This window comes from Hyla sarda, chromosome 1 (assembly GCF_029499605.1).
Source record: "Hyla sarda isolate aHylSar1 chromosome 1, aHylSar1.hap1, whole genome shotgun sequence".
Taxonomy (NCBI): domain Eukaryota; kingdom Metazoa; phylum Chordata; class Amphibia; order Anura; family Hylidae; genus Hyla; species Hyla sarda.
Window position 1 is genome coordinate 4,915,921 of NC_079189.1, and position 22,961 is coordinate 4,938,881.

At 47.5% G+C, this 22,961-nt stretch overlaps 2 protein-coding genes across 10 annotated transcripts in view; one reads left to right on the top strand and one right to left on the bottom strand.

The window, feature by feature from the left end:
* The window catches only part of LOC130282118 (zinc finger protein 260-like), a 33,912-nt gene extending 10,958 nt beyond the window's left edge, over positions 1–22,954 (bottom strand). The window contains exons 1-8 of one of the 9 annotated variants that reach the window (XM_056530143.1): positions 22,747–22,954; positions 17,032–17,070; positions 16,745–16,891; positions 10,248–10,400; positions 8,728–8,907; positions 8,092–8,218; positions 7,902–7,993; positions 7,664–7,772 (exon numbers count right to left, since the gene is read on the bottom strand). In XM_056530143.1, the coding sequence (XP_056386118.1) occupies positions 7,664–7,772; positions 7,902–7,993; positions 8,092–8,218; positions 8,728–8,907; positions 10,248–10,400; positions 16,745–16,786 (703 nt within the window). In that variant the 5' untranslated portion in view covers positions 16,787–16,891; positions 17,032–17,070; positions 22,747–22,954. Of the gene's footprint in view, positions 1–7,663; positions 7,773–7,901; positions 7,994–8,091; positions 8,219–8,727; positions 8,908–10,247; positions 10,401–12,454; positions 12,727–13,555; positions 13,847–16,744; positions 17,071–22,382 lie in introns of those variants that run through there. The other 8 variants (XM_056530069.1, XM_056530221.1, XM_056530287.1 and 5 more) reach the window with 8 other exon arrangements.
* Positions 1–22,961, top strand: part of LOC130308375 (zinc finger protein 420-like) — a 201,175-nt gene that overhangs the window by 162,943 nt on the left and 15,271 nt on the right. The window lies entirely within an intron of this gene.

Sequence of the window (22,961 nt, forward strand, 5' to 3'; positions counted from 1 at the left end):
ACTTGGTCCTACACGGTGGACTTCTGGAGAACTCATGGGAGTTCTCCAATGGGGCACTGCAGTCATGGCATGCCAGATTTTTCCTTTTTTGCCGTTGCCTTACTAGGCAGGTCACGGTCAGCAGAGCCCTAGAGTAGACATCTCCAGAAAAGAGATATTGTATTATAAAAGGAGTATACTCGGGGGGCGTGGCTTGCCGCAACCAAAGATGGCCGCATAGTCCCTGTGCTCAGCGCCTCGTGGCCTCTACATTAGCTACAGTAGCTGTAATCTGCCCTCTTCCTCATGCCCAGAGGGACTAGACGATGCAGAAGGACCCTTGCACCCGGACTTACCCCTCAAACTCCGGCTGGAGGAATCGTGCGGTACCTCCGTACGCCCTCCTCTTCAGCTCCGGCCTCCCCGCCTGCTTCCCCTGTCTCGGAGCGCAGGCTGCGATCCTGCTCTGTGGGAGCTGCTGCTGCTGTGTGCAGCTCGGCGCACGGACCCGACAGCCTCTTCAGACCCTCCAGATCCCTGCACGATTGCTCCGCTGAACACACGGACCCTAGGGTGAGCCTTGAGAGCCCCACCTGTTCCCACCCCGTTCTCTGCTGGGCCTGCAGTTCCGGACCTGCCGGTACAACTGCAGCAGGCCCCCACTCCTGGTCCCACTGCTGCCTGTGAAATAATGGGGGAGGGGTGCTAGCTTGTGCCCTGGGGGACTTGGACCTTGGCCCCACGTTGGTCCCCGTTCTGGACCTGCCACTTGCTGCCTTGGGGCCCTCAGTATTAGAGGCCTCTCCTGCTCCTGCTGGCCCCACACCTGCAATTTGTGAATCCCCTGTGGCCTCCCCTGCAGTGCCTGCGGCTCCGTCTGCCCTCTCTCCTGAGGGGAGGGCTTGGTCCCCTGCCCTTGTTGTGGCCCCCGCAGGGGCTTCTCCTAAACCCAAAAGGACTATGTCTGCCCATAAGCGTGCTGGGGGATTCCCTGGGGTATTACTCCTGCCGGGCCCCTCTTCTGCTCCTAGGTCACCTGGAGACCTGTCTGTGACTGCTGTTGAACGCCGACCTGGGGAGATGGCCCTGCTTTTGACCTGGACTGTTCGGGGATCCCTTCCTCTGCTCCTCTCTCAATGGACTTCAGTCAGCTGCTCTCTCACTTGCCCTCTAAGGAGGACTTTAGGGCTCTTGTCGCTGAAGTTAAGGATGCCTGCAGAGAGGAAATCGCTGAAATGCGTAAGGATCTTCAGCATGTCTCAGACAGAGTGGATGATCTTGAGGGGGCCCATGATTCTACCAGATCCTACATCTCCAAACTTCAGGGTACCCTGTCTGCCCAGACTGACTTTCTTAATGATTTGCACTCGCATGTGGAGGACCTGGACAATAGGGGAGGCGTAATAACATACGGGTCCGTGGTCTTCCAGAGGCTATGCAGGCCAAGGATCTACATGTCACCCTGGAGGCCATCTTCAACATGATTTTGGCTGAGCTTTCTTCCCACAAGATCAAATTAGACCGTGCTCACCGGGCCCTCCGTCCCCGCCCTGTTAATGGCCCCCCTCGAGATGTCATCTGCTGTCTTGCGCATAATGGCCAAGTCACGCTCCCTACGGAACTTCGACTTTGATGGGGCCCCCATACAGCGCTTCCAAGATCTCTCCTGGATCACCCTTCGTAAGAGATGGATGCTGCAACCTCTCCTGTCAACCCTGCATGCTGCACAAATTCCTTACAGATGGTCCTTTTCGTTCGTTCTGCAGGCTAGATGGATGCTCTGCTGTTTTGCGCACAATTACGGACCTGAAGGACTTTTTCTCGTCCCTCACCTCATGGACTGGGGCTTTATTCCTCGTCGCCCGCCTCTGCCTCCGGTGTGGCAACCTGTGTGGGGGAAGCGTCAACGTTCTGACCGTACTGCCTCTGGCTCGCCGAGTGCTGGTCCGGATCCTCCTTGAACTACCCACCTCCTGCCTGCCGACGACTGTGATCCGGGTGTTCCTACTGACTTCTGTTTGTTGCTCCGTTCTTCTGCTGATATGTGCCTAACTTTTGAATTCTATGTGTTCCTGATTTTTGCACGATCTCTCCGTTGGGATAGTACTGAGGGCAGACTCTCTATCCTTTTGCTTGGCCTCCAGACGGGACTCTGGTCCTTCTTTGTAGTTTTCGTATTTGGTGCGTACTTCCACCTTCCCCCCCTTGAGGCTGCGGCAAACGGTGAGATGGTGCTGTTTTGTTATTTTGTCTAACCTATTTGGCCTCGACACTGGCTGGTGTTCCAGTGTTTTTTTCCTTGATTTATTTTTTTCCGGGATTGTGTTTCCCTATCCCGTTGTCTCTGTCTGTCTTGACTCCTTGTATTTCTTTGTTTTCCCTTCTGGTTGCTTACCCCGGTTGTATGGCTTCTCTCTTCGTCTCTTTTTCTCCTAGGAAGTCTAGCCTGCCCTCGTGGACTTCTGCCTCTAACTGGACCTCCCCTGGCACCCCAGAGCAGCCAAGTGAGTACCGTACACAGCTTATGTTCTTCTCTCCTTTCCACTCCTATGGCTAAGTGTGTCTCTTTGAACGTGAAGGGCCTCAACACCCCTACTAAGCGGTGTCTGCTGCCGAGGGAGCTGGTAGCCCTCAAAGCTGATATTGTATATCTTCAGGAGACACACTTTGATAAGACGGGCTCCTTTCAATTTCTTCACCACCTCTTCCCCCAGACCTTCCTGAAGGTGGCTATATTGATATCTAGAACATGCCCTTTACGGGTCACCTCCTCGTATGCAGATCCATCGGGTAGGTTTCTTATTCTGCAGGGGTCCCTGGGGGATAAACTATTGCTTCTCTGTATGCCCCCTCAGCCTGGTTATTGGGAGGGGATTTTAACTTAGTCTTTTCCCCCCCAGGGTTGACCGTCATTCGCTCGCTGGGTCCCCTCCACCTGCTCCGCAGGTGCGCCTCTCCACTCTTTTTTGTCGATTGTCGTTGCTTCGTTCGGCTGCGCTTTTTGACCTGTGGCGCATTGATCACCCCTCCTACCGCTCTTTTTCTTTTACTCCCACCCTCACAAACTTCATACTCGTACATCTTCCCATAGTTCGCATGCTCACCTCTGCCTCTCAAGAACCTATTTCCTGGTCTGACCATAGTCCTGTTCTTGTCTCCTTTTCTCCGTTTTCTCCTCTTTTGTCCGCCGCTGTCACTGGCATCTAAATGACTCTTTACTCAAAGTCCTTCCTTCCCGGGACTCGATCCTCAAAAGCAATACTGAATACTTTACCGCTAATGAGGGCTCTGTCTCTTCCCAGGCTATCCTGTGGGAGGCCCATGAGGCTGTGATCAGGGGTCATTGCATTGCTTTGAGCTCCAGACAGAAGTGCGATAGTTTGGCTCGCTCCCGGGAACTCAGGGTTTTAATCTCGGACCTGGAGGCTCGCTTTGAGGTTTCTCCTTCCCTCCCGGTCCTGAGGTGCCTGGTGGCTGCGCGGTCCCAGTTAGGTTACCTGGCCCTCCATAAAGTGGAGCGGCAATTACTCTACGCAAAGCAACGCTTTTATGAAAAAGGTAATCAAGCCCATACTATGTTGGCTAGGCGCCTTCGGGACCGGACAACTTCTCAGACACCCTCTGCCCTGAGAGACTCGCCAGGGACTCTTCAATATCATCCAGACTCTATCACATGTCTTTTTCAGGACTATTACTCCAGACTGTACTCCCTTCCTTCTCAACTTCCCTTGGACCCCGGGGAACGTGCTGCAACCCTTGACTCCTTCCTCTCTAGGTGTAGCCTTCCGGTTCTCTCGTCTGGTGATCGGGAGATCCTGAACGCCCCTGTCACCCTTGAGGAACTTGCAGAGGTCCTCAAGTCCCTCCCAGCGGGGCGCTCTCCGGGTCCCGATGGCTTTCCATATCTGTACTATAAGACTTTCTCTGCTATCCTTTTGTCCAAACTGGTTTCTCTGTTCAACTCCTTTCTACATGGGGAGAACATCCCACAGACCTTCCTACATTCTCTTATTACATTGATCCCGAAGCCGGGAAAGGACCCCATGATTGCTCCAGCTACAGGCCCATAGCCCTCTTGAACTCAGATCTGAAGCTGTTCTCTGAAGTGTTGGCAACTCGCTTATGTGGTTTTTTGCCTACCCTTATCCATAAGGATCAAGTGGGGTTTATCCCTGGCCGCCAGGGGGGTGATAATACACGGAGGGTTCTGGATCTGATAGATGTGGTCAATCGGGGGTCCGGTCAGGCCTTGCTATTGAGTCTGGATGCTGAAAAGGCCTTTGATAGACTGGGTTGGCCGTTTATGTTTGCCACACTCCCGAAATTTGGGATCTCTGGTAACTTCCTCACTGCGCTGCGGGGCCTATATTCCTCTCCTACTGCTTCGCTTAAACTTCCCAGTGCCTCCTCCACTCCTTTTCCTCTCTACAATGGTACTAGGCAGGGATGTTCGCTGTCCCCCTTGATTTTTGCTTTATGTATCGAACCGCTCGCAGCCTTAATCCCGGGGGACCCGGATGTCTCTGGTGTGGCCATCCATGGTAGGGAATTTTAAGATCTGTCTTTTCGCAGATGATGTCCTACTTACACTCACTAACCCCCTCATCTCATTGCCTTCCCTGTATAGACTTTTACATGAATATGGGCGGGTCTCCGGATATAGGGTCAATCTCTCTAAATCGGAGGCTATGCCCCTCAACTTCTCTTCTCCTGTGGTTTCCCTCTTTAAATCTAACTATTCTTTCCGTTGGTCTCAGTCCGCTATTAAGTACTTTGGGGTTTATCTTTCTCCTACCTATGCCTCTCTATATTCTGCTAACTTTCTCAATCTGTTCCGTGAGCTGCGTGCTTTAATGGAGAAGTGTCGATCTCAATATATATCTTTTTTCGGTCGTATTGCAGCGGTTAAGATTACTATTCTCCCTAAATTGCTCTACTTTTTCGAATCGCTGCCAGTAAGAGTCCCGCTCGCGGTATTACGCTCTTTTCAATCAGCTATTTTTTCGGTTTATCTGGGATGCTAAGCAGCACAGGTTACCTATGTCTGTCATGCTGGCGAGCCGGTGTTATGGGGGTCTTGGGGTCCCGGACGTAGCGAAATATTACTGGGCGGCTCACCTGCGGCACTTGGTGTCCTGGTCTTCCTACCATGCATACAGCAAGTGGATGGAGGTGGAGAAACTGTGGCTAGCACCAACCCATCCTAACTCTCCTGGGGACCTACCCTCTCCCATCCCCTGCGGGCCCCCTGCTTGGCCCCATGTCCTTTACCCGTTATGTATGGACTTATTGTTCTCAGCGATTTGGCCTTTTTTCTTCTTCTTCTCCCCTGCGGTCGTTCCTCTATAATCCAGAGTTCCCCCCCGGTGTGACCTCCCTTATGGTCAGGGAATGGGGCTCCCATAACCTTTTCTGCTGGGCCGATGTGGTTGACCCTGTATCCCGTGCCCTCCTGCCCTTTGACCAGCTGGTTTCTCGTTGGAATCTCCCCTCCTCTGAATTGATTCTCTCAATCTCCCCTCCAGACAGCACTATGCCTTCGCACAGGTACATGGACTATTGGGAGACGACCCTTCAAACCGCTATCACCATTCCTCAGTGGAAGATGGTCTGGGATCGGGCCACTAGGGCTTCGATTTGTACTACCTACAAGGAGACTCAGTACAAAATGCTCATGGGGTGGTACCACACTCCGGTCTTGCTGAATAGGCTGAACCCTGACATTCCTCCCCAGTGCTGGAGATGTGGGGTTGGTCTGGGTGACACTTTCCACATATTTTGGTCTTGCCCGCATATCATTCTGTACTGGTGTAGGGTTCAGCGTCTGATTCAGGAGGTGTTGGGGGTGATGGTCCCGTTGGATCCGCTGGTCTTTCTCCTGCAATTGTCTATCAGAACTCTATCTAAGAATCTGTTCAAGATGTTCCTACATATTACTTTAGCCGCTAAAACTCTTATAGCCTAGTACTGGAAGCAAACTCTACCTCCGTCAGGGGATAATCTAGTGGCTAGGATACGGGAAATTCGGTCCCTTGAGTCTCTCACGGCCTCATTGAACAATACTATCCCGGCCTTTCTCTTGGTGTGGGATCCCTGGGATAGGTTCATTGATAGGCAACCACCCCTAGCTTTTGACCTCTCTTCGGGGTCTTTTGGCTGGGTTTCCTTCTCTCTTTTCTCCCTGCTTCTTTCTTGTCTTGTCTTCCCCCTCCCTGAATGTGGTCTGTTGTTACTGTGTTTGTTAGTCTCTATCCTTTCTCTCCCCCTCCCCCCCCCCCCCCTTTTTTCTACATTTACTGTATTATGTAGCACTGCTGGGGTTGGACTTATCCGACTCCTATGTTTTCACTGTTGGTAACCAGTTCCGATTTAGTGTATTTTTGCACTCCATTTCTATTGTTAACTTGAGCTGCGGGGTTTATTTCCCCTGCTTGTGTTGTTGTTCGTGTATTTACTGAAAACTTTCAATAAAAATTTACAGTTTAATAAAAGGAGTAAAAGAGGAAACATTATCTATCAAGATCTAAAAATTACCCAGAGCAAGGCAAAAAATACACTCCAACAGAAACAGTAGAAGAGAATCAAAGATCACAGATCAGAGATAAAAAAAGGAAGCTAGCCAAGCTAGAGTCTCACGAAGTACAATACTGGAGTAGAAAATTCACAACACTTTGCTCCCAAGCAACAGTAGCTAGACGTTTAAATAGGCGCAATTGGCACCAAAGCTTAAGCCCCGCCCCCTCAGGAGAAAAAATCTAATGTTTTATTAATATAATATTTTATACAATTCTCCTTAGCAAAGAGAGAAGGAGATTAGAATAATCTCTGCTTGGTCCCAAGAAAATTCTAAACAGAATAAAACGGGACCGAGTGGACAAACCAGACGGGGGAGGAGAACGGAAGTGACGTCAGCTGGGTGGTATCACTTCCGCAAAATGGCGCCAGCAAAGGAAGACGATGGAGCTGGGCTGGCACGTGTGAGCAAGGGACAGAGCGCCCGGCATTAGGTAAGGCGGCAAACACTGCCAGAACACAGGACAGGAGCGCCTCGGGGTATTCCAAGAAATATATATATATATATTTTTTTTATCAACTGGCTCCAGAAAATGAAACAGATTTGTAAATGACTTCTATTAAAAAATCTTAATCCTTCCAGTAGTTATCAGCTGCTGAAGTTGAGTTGTTCTATTCTTTCTGACAACAGTGCTCTCTTGTGACACCTCTGCTGTCTCAGGAATTGTCCGAAGCATTAGAGGTTTGCTATGGGGATTTGCTCCTACTCTGGACAGTTCCTTAGACAAGCAGAGGTGAAAGTGAAAGTTTTTTCCTGGAATACCCCTTTAAAGAGAGAGTGTCCCTGTAATGTAAAAAGGAAAAGCCCTGAAAAAGAAATTAAGGAAAGAATAGGAGGGATTAAAAATCCTCCCATGAAAAAGGAAAAAACATCGGATACGCTCTAAAATAGAGGGGATCACCATCAGTCCTACTGTCAGGACGACAGAAAAAAAAAGGGTCAGAAGGTGATCCCCTCCATTATAGGGGCCATGTGGGTGTTTTCACTTTAGATCAATTTATTCATTCAATACAATTCCATCAATCCTACCAGAAATTATTACATACCTGGGGTAACACCTCCTGGAATTATTACATACCTGAGGTAACACCTCCTGGAATTATTACATACCTGAGGTAACACCTCCTGGAATTTCCTCCCTCACTTCCCTCATACACGGGTGATGGCCCCTCATCCTCTCTTCTTCATCCTCCACTTTATTATTAGTCAGATCTCCCCCCTGATGTGACATATAGAACAATTCACTACAATACAGCAGACAGGAGGAGCAACAGAGACCCCCAAAATCTATCCCCACATCTATGACTGCAGGACCCCCCTATAGAGATATAGGCTCAGCCTCATCTACCTGATGCTTCTCTGGGACATTTCCCTCTGGACAGTCCTGGGAATACAGAGGGCGGGGACACCTCTCAGGTGGATATCTATCAATGACTCCATCTGTATGGAACACACAGGGAATTAATACATCAGTTGCTGGATAGATTTCTATGTTACTAGGTAGTGAGAGTGATATCTATATATATGTCACTTCTTACCTTGTGATGTGAGAGGCCGGTGATCCTCCATCATGACTATGTCCTGGTACAGATCCTTGTGTCCTTCTACATACTCCCACTCCTCCATGGAGAAAAAGACCGCAACATCCTGACACCTTATAGGAACCTGACACACAATGATACCGTCATCACTAGACCCCTCCATTACTGTATAATGTCCCAGCAGTGTCACCTCTCTAATCATCACCAGACCACTCCATTACTGTATAATGTCCCAGCAGTGTCACCTCTCCAGTCATCACCAGACCCCTCCATTACTGTATAATGTCCCTGCAGTGTCACCTCTCTAATCATCACCAGACCCCTCCATTACTGTATAATGTCCCAGCAGTGTCACCTCTCTAATCATCACCAGACCCCCTCCATTACTGTATAATGTCCCAGCAGCATCACCTCTCCAGTCATCACCAGACCCCCTCCATTACTGTATAATGTGCCAGCAGGGTCACCTCTCCAGTCATCACCAGACCCCCTCCATTACTGTATAATGTCCCAGCAGTGTCACCTCTCTAATCATCACCAGACCCCTCCATTACTGTATAATGTCCCAGCAGTGTCACCTCTCCAGTCATCACCAGACCCCTCCATTACTGTATAATGTCCCAGCAGGGTCACCTCTCCAGTCAGCAGCTCAGTGATCCTGTGGGTGAGTTCTAGGATCTTCTCCTCATGTATCAGTGAGAGAGGTGGAGGCTCTGTGATGGGGCCCCGGGCCCTGCTCTTTCGCCCTGACTCATGGAGATGGCTGCTGGGGACCACACACTCCCCCCATGTCTTCTTCACTATGGTGTAATCCTGTGTATGGAGAGAGACAATAAGGGGGACTGACCCCAGTATTCCTCCCTCACTACAAAGAGGAGATTGTGCCCCCTGTATAGAGCTCTAGTGAGCACATCTGGAATACTGGGGTCAGTTCTGGAGACCTCACCTCCAAAGAGACATCCAGAACATAGAGCGGGTCCAAAGATGGGGGACAACAATGGCGGAAATGTAGATGGGGGGGGGGGGGCAACAATGGTGGAAATGTAGATGGGGGGGGGACAACAATGGTGGAAATGTAGATGGGGACGGACAACAATGGTGGAAATGTAGATGGGGACAACAATGGTGGAAATGTAGATGGGGACAACAATCGTGGAAATGTAGATGGGGACAACAATGGTGGAAATGTAGATGGAGACAACAATGGTGGAAATGTAGATGGGGACAACAATGGTGGAAATGTAGATGGGGACAACAATGGTGGAAATGTAGATGGGAGGGACAACAATGGTGGAAATGTAGATGGGGACAACAATGGTGGAAATATAGATGGGGACAACAATGGTGGAAATGTAGATGGGGGACAACAATGGTAGAAATGTAGATGGGGACAACAATGGTAGAAATGTAGCTGGGGGGACAACAATGGTGGAAATGTAGATGGGGGACAACAATGGTGGAAATGTAGATGGGGGACAACAATGGTGGAAATATGGATGGGGACAACAATGGTGGAAATGTAGATGGGGGGACAACAATGGTGGAAATGTAGATGGGGGACAACAATGGTGGAAATGTAGATGGGGGACAACAATGGTGGAAATGTAGATGGGGGACAACAATGGTGGAAATGTAGATGGAGGGACAACAATGGTGGAAATGTAGATGGGGACAACAATGGTGGAAATGTAGATGGGGGACAACAATGGTGGAAATGTAGATGGGGACAACAATGGTGGAAATGTAGATGAGGGGACAACAATGGTGGAAATGTAAATGAGGGGACAACAATGGTGGAAATGTAGATGGGGGGACAACAATGGTGGAAATGTAGATGGGGACAACAATGGTGGAAATGTAGATGGGGACAACAATGGTGGAAATGTAGATGGGGGACAACAATGGTGGAAATGTAGATGGGGACAACAATGGTGGAAATGTAGATGGGGGGTCAACAATGGTGGAAATGTAGGTGGAGACAACAATGGTGGAAATGTAGATGGGGGTCAACAATGGTGGAAATGTAGATGGGGGGACAACAATGGTGGAAATGTAGGTGGAGACAACAATGGTGGAAATGTAGATGGGGGGTCAACAATGGTGGAAATGTAGATTGGGACAACAATGGTGGAAATGTAGATGGGTCACCTCACCTCTCCGGTCAGCAGGTGGAGGATCTCCAAGGTGAAGTGTAATATTCTCTTAGTCATCTCATTCCTGTCCTTGTCCATCCTTGGGGGATCATTCAGGAGAAGAGGAGACAACTGGGTCAGCTTTAGGGGATAGTTCTGAAGAAGAGGAGGAGCCTGAATCATAGAACCAGCGACACAATGTAACAAACCTCCTCCTCATGTAATCTCCTTACTTCTGGGGTGACACACTGTAACAAACCTCCTCCTCATGTAATCTCCTTACTTCTGGGGTGACACACTGTAACAAACCTCCTCTTCATGTAATCTCCTTACTTCTGGGGTGACACACTGTAACAAACCTCCTCCTCATGTAATCTCCTTACTTCTGGGGTGACACACTGTAACAAACCTCCTCCTCATGTAATCTCCTTACTACTGGGGTGACACACTGTAACAAACCTCCTCCTCATGTAATCTCCTTACTTCTGGGGTGACACACTGTAACAAACGTCCTCTTCATGTAATCTCCTTACTTCTGGGGTGACACACTGTAACAAACCTCCTCCTCATGTAATCTCCTTACTTCTGGGGTGACACACTGTAACAAACCTCCTCCTCATGTAATCTCCTTACTACTGGGGTGACACACTGTAAAAAACCTCCTCTTCATGTAATCTCCTTACTACTGGGGTTGACACACTGTAAAAAACCTCCTCTTCATGTAATCTTCTTACTACTGGGGTGACACACTGTAACAAACCCCCTCCTTGTGTAATCTCCTTACTACTGGGGTGATATACTGTAACAAACCTCCTCCTCATGTAATCTCCTTACTACTGGGGTGACACACTGTAACAAACCCCCTCCTCATGTAATCTCCTTACTACTGGGGTGACACACTGTAACAAACCTCCTCCTCATGTAATCTCCTTACTACTGGGGTGACACACTGTAACAAACCTCCTCCTCATGTAATCTCCTTACTTCTGGGGTGACACACTGTAACAAACGTCCTCTTCATGTAATCTCCTTACTTCTGGGGTGACACACTGTAACAAACCTCCTCCTCATGTAATCTCCTTACTTCTGGGGTGACACACTGTAACAAACCTCCTCCTCATGTAATCTCCTTACTACTGGGGTGACACACTGTAAAAAACCTCCTCTTCATGTAATCTCCTTACTACTGGGGTTGACACACTGTAAAAAACCTCCTCTTCATGTAATCTTCTTACTACTGGGGTGACACACTGTAACAAACCCCCTCCTTGTGTAATCTCCTTACTACTGGGGTGATATACTGTAACAAACCTCCTCCTCATGTAATCTCCTTACTACTGGGGTGACACACTGTAACAAACCCCCTCCTCATGTAATCTCCTTACTACTGGGGTGACACACTGTAACAAACCTCCTCCTCATGTAATCTCCTTACTACTGGGTGACACACTGTAACAAACCTCCTCCTCATGTAATCTCCTTACTACTGGGGTGACACACTGTAACAAACCTCCTCCTCGTTTAATCTCCTTACTACTGGGGTGACACACTGTAACAAACCTCCTCCTCATATAATCTCCTTACTACTGGGGTGACACACTGTAACAAACCTCCTCCTCATATAATCTCCTTACTACTGGGGTGACACACTGTAACAAACCTCCTCCTCATATAATCTCCTTACTACTGGGGTGACACACTGTAACAAACCCCCTTCTCATGTAATCTCCTTACTACTGGGGTGACACACTGTAACAAACCCCCTCCTCATGTAATCTCCTTACTACTGGGGTGACACACTGTAACAAACCTCCTCCTCATATAATCTCCTTACTACTGGGGTGACACACTGTAACAAACCCCCTTCTCATGTAATCTCCTTACTACTGGGGTGACACACTGTAACAAACCTCCTCCTCATGTAATCTCCTTACTACTGGGGTGACACACTGTAACAAACCTCCTCCTCATATAATCTCCTTACTACTGGGGTGACACACTGTAACAAACCTCCTCCTCATATAATCTCCTTACTACTGGGGTGACACACTGTAACAAACCTCCTCCTCATGTAATCTCCTTACTACTGGGGTGACACACTGTAACAAACCCCCTTCTCATGTAATCTCCTTACTACTGGGGTGACACACTGTAACAAACCCCCTCCTCATGTAATCTCCTTACTACTGGGGTGACACACTGTAACAAACCTCCTCACATAAACTTACTTCTGCCACTGTGTGTTCTCTTTACAAATAAGCTCAGCTCTCCCAGGTCACATGATTGTGACATCATCACAGGCCCTTCACCTACAATCTCTCTCCTGCTGAGGTCTGCCTCTTCCTGTCACATGACCATCCACACAGGTCCTTCATCCATCCTCTATTCTGCTTAACTCCACCCCCTCATGTACTGATCACATGATTGTGACATCATCACAGGTCCTACACCTCCAGCAGCTATAGAGCGGTTGTGAATGAACACTGTAACTTAGCCTCTGGCTGTTTGGGCATGCTGGGAGTTGTAGTCTTGTAACAGCTGGAGGCACATTGGCTGGGAAACACATCTATAACCCATAAATAATTGGAGGGCAATTTATTGTCTCTTGTTGCCCCCTAGTGGTCTGGTCCTGAATACGTGAAGTATAAAATGAAGCTTTATGGATTTTAGCGCTGAGGATGACAATTACATTTTTCTTTTGCGCAATTTGGCAAATTTTAACCCTGTAAGGATGCAGGGATTTCGTTTTTTCCTCTTCGCCTTTTCTTAACCATAACGCTTTCAATTATCTTCCTATAGACCCATATGAGGCTTGTAGTTGTTTTCTTGCGCCACCAATTGCACTTAATAATGACATCAATTATTTCCCCCCCCCAAATTTTGAATGCGACGTCTAAAGGGTTAATAGCAATCTGGACCCACCGGGTATGAAGTGCGCTCAGCTCCGAGAGCGGGACCAGGGTGTACAGGTGCGCCTGATGTCCTTAAAGGGGTACTCCACTGGCCAGCGTTCAGAAGTGAATGTTCCGAACGCTGTTTACGCGCTGTGGGGGTCAGCCACGCCCCTTGTGATGTAATGGTCACGTCCCCTCAATGCAAGTCAATGGGAGGGGGCGTGACAAAGTCACGCCCCTCCCATTCACTTGCATTGAGGGGGGGGCATGACGTTGCAAGGGCGTGGCCGACCACGGCGGCTCGAAAACAGCATTCGGAACATTTACTTCCGAACACTGGCCAGTGGAGTACCCCCTTTAAAGGAAAACTGTCACCCCAAATACCCACACTAAACCACTGGTAGGTGACCAGGAATCCAAAGAGGGGTCACGTACTATAATCGGTGCCGTGGTTCCCAAGATTTTGGCCGGGGAATTCCCCTTCTAAATTCAGGGAATTGCGCAAAGGAGGCGGGGCCCCGTCGGCTGGTCAGCCCTTGCTTCTTTCGGTCTTCTTAATCAGCCGTCCCCTTAATTAGCATAGTCTGTGACTCCATGTCCTAGTGACGTGAGTCGCATGTCACGTGAGCGCTGCGCTCGGTCGGTAGAACGCATGCGCCGGCGCCGTTTACATTAAGCTTTCAGCAGTCAGAGCTCAGGACAGGAAAGCTGAATGTAAACTGCCGATGCATGCGCTCACATGACATGTGACTCACATCACTAGGAGGTGGAGTCACAGAATATGAATATGCTAATTAAGGGGACGGCTGATTTAGAAGTCCGAAAGAAGCAGCCAATGGGGCCCCGCCTCCTGTGCCCAATTCCCTGAATTAAGAAGAACTTTGCCAGCCAATATCTCAGGAACCACTGCCTCGAATATAGTAATTGACCCCTCTTTGGATTCCTGGTCACCTACACTATAACACAGTGTATTATGGGTTTAGTGTGGGTGATTAGGGTGACAGTTTTTCTTTAAAATTCCTGGAATCTTTCAAAGACCTCTTGCTGTTTGTCTCCAGGTTGGGTGTAGTTCTGCAGCTCTGTTCTATTGAATTGAATGGGGCCAAATTGTAATACCACACCCAAAGTGGAGACAAGGAGGGCGCTGTTTTTGAAAGAAAAAAAATGCCTGTTTTTTTTTTATTCCTGGAATACCCCTTTAGGGTACATTCACACCAGGGCTGTGGAGTCGTGGAGTCGGACGAAATTTTGGGTACCTGAAGTCGGAGTCGGCAAAAAATGTACCGACTCCTACTAAATCTAGATTGGAATAAAAAATAAATAAAAATAAAAGTTTAAATGTCCCAATTCACAAAAAGTCATAATTAATGACTTCTCTACTGTAAGAATAAAGACCAATGCATGCAGTGCCTCACGTAACCGCAAAACGAACACGTTAAGTGACTGTGAAGAAGCTTTTCATGTGCGTCACTATATGGCACACAACGCACAATTAGGAGCGGCAATACTTATACTTTCCATAGTGTTTTGTTCTGCTGTTACAAGGAACCCATGGGTAACCTCGCCTCTCACTGATAAGGGGTTAAGGAAATATGTTCTTTGCAGGACTAGAGAAACTTGTATAAGTGAAGGGAATAGAGGGTCAATAGTTCAAGATTGAAGCTGTAAACCATTGGAAAAACTGCTGCCATTCAGCTAAGGCTATAAAAACTTGTAAACTCGATTGTTAGCTTAAAGGGGTACTCTGCCCCTAGACATCTTATCCCCTATCCAAAGGATAGGGGAAAAGATGTCAGATCGCTGGGGTCCTGCTGCTGGGGCCCCCCGGGATCGCCGCTGCGGTACCGCGCTTTCATTACTACACAGAACGAGTTCACTCTGTGCGTAATGACGGGCAATACAGGGTCCGGGGCATCGTTACGTCACGGTTCCGCCCCTCGTGATGTCACAGCCCGCCCCCTCAATACAAGTCTATGGGAGGGGGCATGACGGTTGTCACGCCCCCTGCCATAGACTTGCATTAAGGAGACGGGCCGTGATGTAATGAGGGGCGGAGCTATGACGTCACGCTGCTCCGTCCCCTGTATCGCCCGTCATTACGCACAGAGTGAACTCGCTCTGTGTAGTAATGAAAGCGCGGTACTGCAGCAGGGATCCCAAGGGTCCGCAGCAGCGGGACCCCGGCGATCTGACATCTTTTCCTCTATCTTTTGAATAGGGGATAAGATGTCTAGGGGTGGAGTACCCCTTTAAACATGACTATGGGATTCTACTAGGGAAATCATGTTTTATAATAAATGCCCCTTCCTGGATCCTCCCACTGCCCTGTCTTCAGCAGCAGATCAGCACACAAACTGTTCAATACAGTAGACTGTTGGCTTCCCAGCCAGTAGTCCTGTGGTAATGACAGGTATGTTACCTTTCTTTCCTTAAAGGAATGTATAAAATACATTCACATATTAATACAGAGGAGTCGGAGTTGGAAGTACAAAAAACTCCGGAGTCGTAGTCGAAACATTTATCTACTGACTCCACAGCCCTGGTTCACACGAGCGGATTTTCGCAGCGTATTTGCGGATCCGATGGTGAACGCCCGCTCTATGATGTCTTTACATGTGCCTGCTCGTAGCGGCAATGCATGTCGCGGGAGCTCTCTGCCTAGCTCAGAGACGGGAGAGTGGCCGCGATGTGCGAGTATCACTGCAGTGTTTCTGCTCGTCGCAGCATATTGCCGCTACGAGCAGGCACATGTAAAGACATCATAGAGTGGGCGTTCACCAGCGGATACGCAGAGTAAAATACGCTGTAAATCCGCTCGTGTGAACATACCCTTAAGGAGTAAAAAGTTTATACATAACAAACATGTAAACATAATAAAAAAAAAAACATATGGAATTGTCACGTGTATAATTGTCCAAACTATTAAAAATATAACATTATTCATCTGTGTTTTTTTTTATCACATCCCCGAAAAAAATGTAGTAAAAAAATTAAAAGCGATCAAAAAGTCTGATCAATACCACCAAAGCACCAATAAAAACAGAGATCACAGGGCAAAATGACCCTCATACATCCCTGTATACGAAAAAATAGAAAAGGTATAGGGGTCAAAAAATGCTACCTGAAAAAAATATTTTTTTTCTAAATTGGTAAAACAGGACGGAAACTATACAAATTGTGTATTGTCATAATCGGGCCGTCGTAACGAATGAAGATAACATGTCCTGCCTCTCTACAGTGGACATAAAAAGTATACACACCCCTGTTAGAATGTCAGGTTCTTGTGATGTAATAGAATGAGACAAAGATAAATCCTGTCAGAACTTTTTCCACCATTAAAGGGGTACTCCGCTGCCCCAGCGTTCAGAACATTTTGTTCCAAATGCTGTGTGCAGGCTGTTGGGGTTGTGACGTCATGGCCACGCCCCCTCGTGACATTACACCACACCCCCTCAATGCAAGCCTATGGAAGGGGGGGGGGCGTGACAACAAAATGTTCCGAACGCTGGGGCAGCGGAGCACCCCTTAAAAGGGGGTATTCCGGGATTTATTTTTATTTGACTATTTGTGCTACAGAGGCTGTAAAGATAGTGTAGTTCATAATATTGTGCTTTGTGTCTGTACCTGTGTTTGATGACTGGGCTCGCAATTCATTTTAAGCAGCATATAAAATGACTGTCAATTCCCAGGTTGTAGTGCAGCTTGAGACTTTACATCACTAATCAGGTGTTCAGAGGGAGCCTGTCTGTTCTTCAATGGGTGAAGCGACCACTGTGTGGGAGGGAGATCATTCTCATCAGGGCTGCAGGGAATTGTAGTTTCAAACAAGCACCAATGGAAGGCAGCTCAGGTGTGCTGCAATGGGTGGGGTGGCTGATGTGTGGGAGGGAGGAAAGTGACCCCACACTTACATACAAGGGATCCGGGGACTTGTAGTTGGAGGTAGGAAACTGCAACACAAAATTTCACAAAAAGATAGCAGTAATGTTATGGTGGACTCATAACACAGCCATTTAACACCAAGACAAGCACGGATCCAGTAAAGTCACTATACAGTGGATAACCCCTTTAATCATGGGGCAGAGCGATCATTTCGATCCCACAGGTTTTTACTGAAATAATGTAAAGCAGATTTAAAACATTAATTTTACATTTTCTACTAATGAGTTATTTTATAGTCAGTTTTCTTTGTACTGTGCTCATATAACCCCATTTCCTCTGTCATTAGAAGTTCTCATCCTATTTCAATGTCTGGACACGTGGCAGGGCCCAAAATGAGAGAAGCATCCAGAGGCTTTTAGAGCATCAATTTCGCTGTTGCACACTGTTAGGGTGCGTTTACTCAAATAATTCCTCTTGAATTCTCTGATCAGAAATAATTAACATCTGTTTTTGCCATTGACTTCAATGTATTTCACTCTGTACTGTTCCCACTGAGTAAATTCTGCTCGCGGAATTCCATTCCGCTAGAAGAAAGAACATGTTCATTCTTCTTGCGGAATACGAAGGCAGAAGCCCAAAAATGTTTACACTCGAAATATATTACGTGCGGAATTCACATGGAAAAGCACCTTGAAATATGTCATTAACTCATTTTCCGCAGGGAATTTCCCATGAATTCCGTGCGAATTCCACACGAAATTGAAAGCTTTTTTTTCCGGACGGAATTTTTTCTAGAATTACTCTACCCTTGGGTTTTCAGGGCCCAAAATGATAGAGAGTGCCCTAGACATATTACACTAATTCTTCTGTGTTCAGACGTGCACCCAGTGTGGCCATAAAAGGCTTTCTGTAGGTGCGGTTGGGCTCATTATTGCAATTTTATAGGATTTAAAGGAGTAGTCTGGTGAAATATAATTTATCCCCTATACAAAGGATAGGGGATAAGTTATAGCTGGGGCAGTCTGAGCGCTGGGACCCCCTGTGGTCTCCTAAACGGGGCACGGGCAGTTTGCTGGAAGCGGCTGTTCAACCCCAGCAGGAAGCCACGGCTGGCACATCCCCTTCATGTATCTCTATGGGGTACATGGAGGGGCGTGTTGGCTGGTAATCCGTGCAGGGGTCAGCACGCCCCCTTCCAGCATATTGCTGGGGGCCCATTCAGGAGATTGCGCTGGGACCCCCGCAATCTATAACTTATCCCCTATCCAGGATAGGGGATAAATTATATTTCACCAGACTACTCCTTTAATTCAGAGATTATGGGTATCTATTGTATTTTTTCACAAAATTTTGGAGGAATAAAAACATCTTAAAATGTGTAATTGAGTTTCTGTTTTAGTAATTCGCACATTTTCGTTTTTTGAGGGGTATACAGAGCATTCTGGTCTGGCATGGCATATGCCTCTTCAGCCGTGTAAACACGCTGCATCATTTTTATTACTAATAATCGACTTGTATAGGACCCGACCTCTAAGTATAGATGTGCAGACACATTGAGGGGGCCCTGTCCCCATAGACAACTACTCCCTTCTGACCCTGCCTACTGGAGCACTGGCCCTGAAAGGGGTGACTCCAACCTAAAGACCCTCCCTAGATCAGTGGTCTCTAACTCTGGCCCTCCAGATGCTGCAAAACTTTAACTCCCAGGCTGTCTGGGCATGCAACATCTGGAGGGCCACAGTTAGGGACCACTGCCCTAAAAGCTCAGACACGTGACAACTACACTAACCCCCCCCCCACTTACTATATATCTTTTTTTCTTTCACAAAAACATAAAGTAAATTCTAAAATGACAGGTGTCAAATGCAAGGGGACAGTGGTGAGGTACAGAGGGGTGATGGTGGTGCCACTAGGTGCCCCAACTCCCTGCTGATGGCACCCTGGATGATGATATCGGCATAGGAGGGTGTGCATCTGTCAGTGAAGGGGTTAATGATTATGAAATAGCACTAAAGACTTTAATTAAGGGGATCTGGGGTTACGACCTGGCACTAAAGGGGTTGATGAGGGTAATCTGTTAGTGGATGGGGGGTTAATGATTATGACCTGACACTTAAGGGGTTAATCAGCGTGATCTGGCAATAGAGAGGTTCATGATTATGACCTGGAACTAAAGGGATTAATGAGGGTAATATGGCAGTGGAGGGGTTAATTATTACGACCTGGCACATAAAGGATTAATGAGGGAGGTCTGGCAGTGGAGAGGTTAATGATTATGACCTGACACTTAAGGGGTTAATGAGGGAGATCTGGTAGTGGAGGGGTTAATTATCATGACCTGGCACTTAAGGGGTTAATGAGGGAGATCTGGCAGTGAATGGGGTTAGTGATCATGACCTGGCACTTAAGGGGTTAATGAGGGAGATCTGGCAGTGGATGGGGTTAACCCCTTCCCGACCCATGACATACAGGTACGTCATGAACATTTTTGCCGCTACTCACGGCATCCCGCAGCGCCCGGTAAGATGGTGGCTATCACTGATATCCAGCCATCTTACCATGCGACCACGGGGGGTTTCATCCCCCCCTCCCAAGCGATCGCTGCTATCAGCTGGTCAAATCTGACTAGCTGATAGCAGCGCGGTGTGTGAGTTCGGATCATGGGGATCGGGACACACACCGCTCTGCTAAGTGTCCCTGACCCGTCCCCCGACATCACTTACCCGGCCATGCGGTGTCCCGAGCGGTCCCGGCGCGAGCGACGTCCTCCATGCGGTCCCGGCGGCGCTGCGTCCCGGAGGTGAGTTTCCGGCAGCAGTGCGGCATCTTCATTGGCAGCAGTGAGATCGCCGTAAAGCGATCTCACTGCTGCCTCTGGGAGTTTCAAAACTGCAACTCCCAGCATGCCCAGACAGCCTTTGGCTTTCTGGGCATGCTGGGAGTTGTAGTTTTGCAACATCTGGAGGTCCACAGTTTGGAGACCACTGTATAATGGTCTCCAATCTGTGCTCTTCCAGATGTTGCAAAACTACAACTCCCAGCATGCTCAGTCTGTCCAGGCATGCTGGGAGTTGTAGTTCTCTAACATCTGGAAGAGCACAGATTGGAGACCATTATACAGTGGTCTCCAAACTGTGGACCTCCAGATGTTGCAAAACTACAACTCCCAGCATGCCCAGACTTCCAGCATACCTGGGCAGTCTGGGAGTTGTAGTTTTGCAACAACTGGAGGCACACTAGTTGGGAAACATTGTCCGTTTCCTACCTCAGTGCCTCCAGCTGTTGCAATTGTTGCAAAACTATAACTCCCAGCATGCACTGACAGACCATGCATGCTGGGAGTTGTAGTTTTGCAACAGCTGGAGGCACACTGGTTTGGAAACACTAAGTTTGGTTGCAAAACACTTGAAAGTTTATTACTTAACTTAGTGTTTCCAAACCAGCAAAACTACAACTCCCAGCATGCACGGACAGCCAAAGGGCATGCTCGGAGTTTGCAACAGCTGGATGTTTGCCCCCCCCCCCAATGTGAATGTACAGGGTACACTCACATGGGCGGAGGTTTACAGTGAGTGCTGCAAGTTTGAGATGGCGCAAATTTTGCGCTGCAGCTCAAACTCCCAGCGGCAAACTTGCTGTGAACCTCTGCCCATGTGACTGTACCCTAAAAACACTACACTACACTAACACTAACCTAAAATAAAAAGTAAAAAACACTACATATACACATATCCCTACACAGCCCCCCCCCCCAAAAAAAATTTAAAAACGTCTGGTACGCTACTGTTTCCAAAACGGAGCCTCCAGCTGTTGCAAAATAATAACTCCCAGTATTGCCGGACAGCCATTGACTGTCCAGGCATGCTGGGAGTTTTACAACAGCTGGAGGCACCCTGTTTAGGAATCATTGGCATAGAATACCCCTATGTCCACCCCTATGCAAATCCCTAATTCAGGCCTCAAATGCGCATGGCGCTCTCTCACTTTGGAGCCCTGTCGTATTTCAGGGCAACAGTTTTGGGACACATATGGGGTATCGCCGTACTCGGGAGAAATTGCCTTACAAATTTTGGGGGGCTTTTTCTTCTTTAACCCCTTATGAAAAGGTGAAGTTGGGGTCTACACCAGCATGTTAGTGTAAAAAAAAAAATTTTTTACACTAACATGCTGGTGTTGCACTATACATTTCATTTTCACAAGAGGTAAAAGGGAAAAAAGACCCCCAAAATTTGTAATGCAATTTCTCCCGACTACGGAAATACCCCATATGTGGGCGCAAAGTGCTCTGGGGGCGCACAACAAGGCCCAGAAGGGAGAGTGCACCATGTACATTTGAGGTGATTTGCACAGGGGTGGCTGATTGTTACAGCGGTTCTGACAAACGCAAAACAATAAATATCCATATGTGACCCCATTTTGGAAACTACACCCCTCACGGAATGTAATAAGGGGTGCAGTGAACATTTACACCCCACTGGTGTCTGACAGATCTTTGGAACAGTGGGCTGTGAAAATGAAAAATAAAATTTTTGATTTGCACAGTCCACTGCTTCAAATATCTGTCAAACGCCAGTGGGGTGTAAATGCTCACTGCACCCCTTATTAAATTCCATGAGGGGTATAGTTTCCAAAATGGGGTCACATGTGGGGGGGGGGGGGGGTCCACTGTTCTGGCACCATAGGGGCTTCCTAAATGGGACATGCCCCCAAAAACCCTTTCAGAAAAACTCACTCTCCAAAATCCTATTGTTGCTCCTTCCCTTCTGAGCCCTCTACTGCGCCCGCCGAGCACTTTACATACACATATGAGGTATTTCCTTACTCGAGAGAAATTGGGTTACCAATTTTAGGGTGATTTCTCTCCTTTTACACCTTGTAAAAATTCAAAAATTGGGTCTACAAGAAAATGCGAGTGTAAAAAATGAAGATTTAGAATTTTCTCCTTCACTTTGCTGCTATTCCTGTGAAACACCTAAAGGGTTAAAACACTTACTGAATGTCATTTTGAATACTTTGGGGGGTGCACTTTTTATAATGGGGTCATTTGTGGGGTATTTCTAATATGAAGACCCTTCAAATCCACTTCAAACCTGAACTGGTCCCTGAAAAATTACGATTTTGAAAATCTTGAGAAAAATTGGAAAATTGCTGCGGAACTTTGAAGCCTCTGATGTCTCCAAAAGTAAAAACTTGTCAATTGTTTTATGCAAACACAAAGTAGACATATTGTATATGTGAATCAATATGTCATTTATTTGGAATATCCATTTTCCTTTCAAGCAGAGACTTTCAAAGTTAGAAAAATGCTAAATTTTCAAAATTTTCATGACATTTTTAGATTTTTTACCAAGAAATGATACAAATATCAGTGAAATTTTACCAATAACATAAAGTAGAAGATGTCACGAAAAAACAATCTCGGAATCAGAATGATAAGTAAAAGCATCAGAGTTATTAATGTTTAAAGTGACAGTGGTCAGATGTGCAAAAACTGCCCAGGTCCTGAAGGTGAAAATGGGCTGGGTCATGAAGGGGTTAATGATTAAGACCTGGCACTTAAGGGGTTAATGAGAGAGATCTGGCAGTGGAGGAGTTAATGATTATGACCTGGCACTTAAGGGGTTAATGAGAGATCTGGCAGTGAAGGGGTTAATGATTATGACCTGGCACTTAAGGGGTTAATGAGGGAGATTCTTCTCTAATCCTTTCAATGCCACTGTCAGAATACACAGAAGAGTGACGACCTGGCAGTGAAGGCGTTAATGATTATGAAGCAGCACTAAAGGAGTTAATAGAGGGTGACGATCTGACAGTGAAGGGGTTAATCAGGCTGTTATTTCTGAGGTAATGTTCCGCTCCTTCCCACACAGCTTCCTCCTCCGATCTCTTCCCTAACAGCACTGAAGTGAGGGAGGAGGAGTCAAGATTCCCGGGCTAATCTGTCCCTCCTATTGGTCAG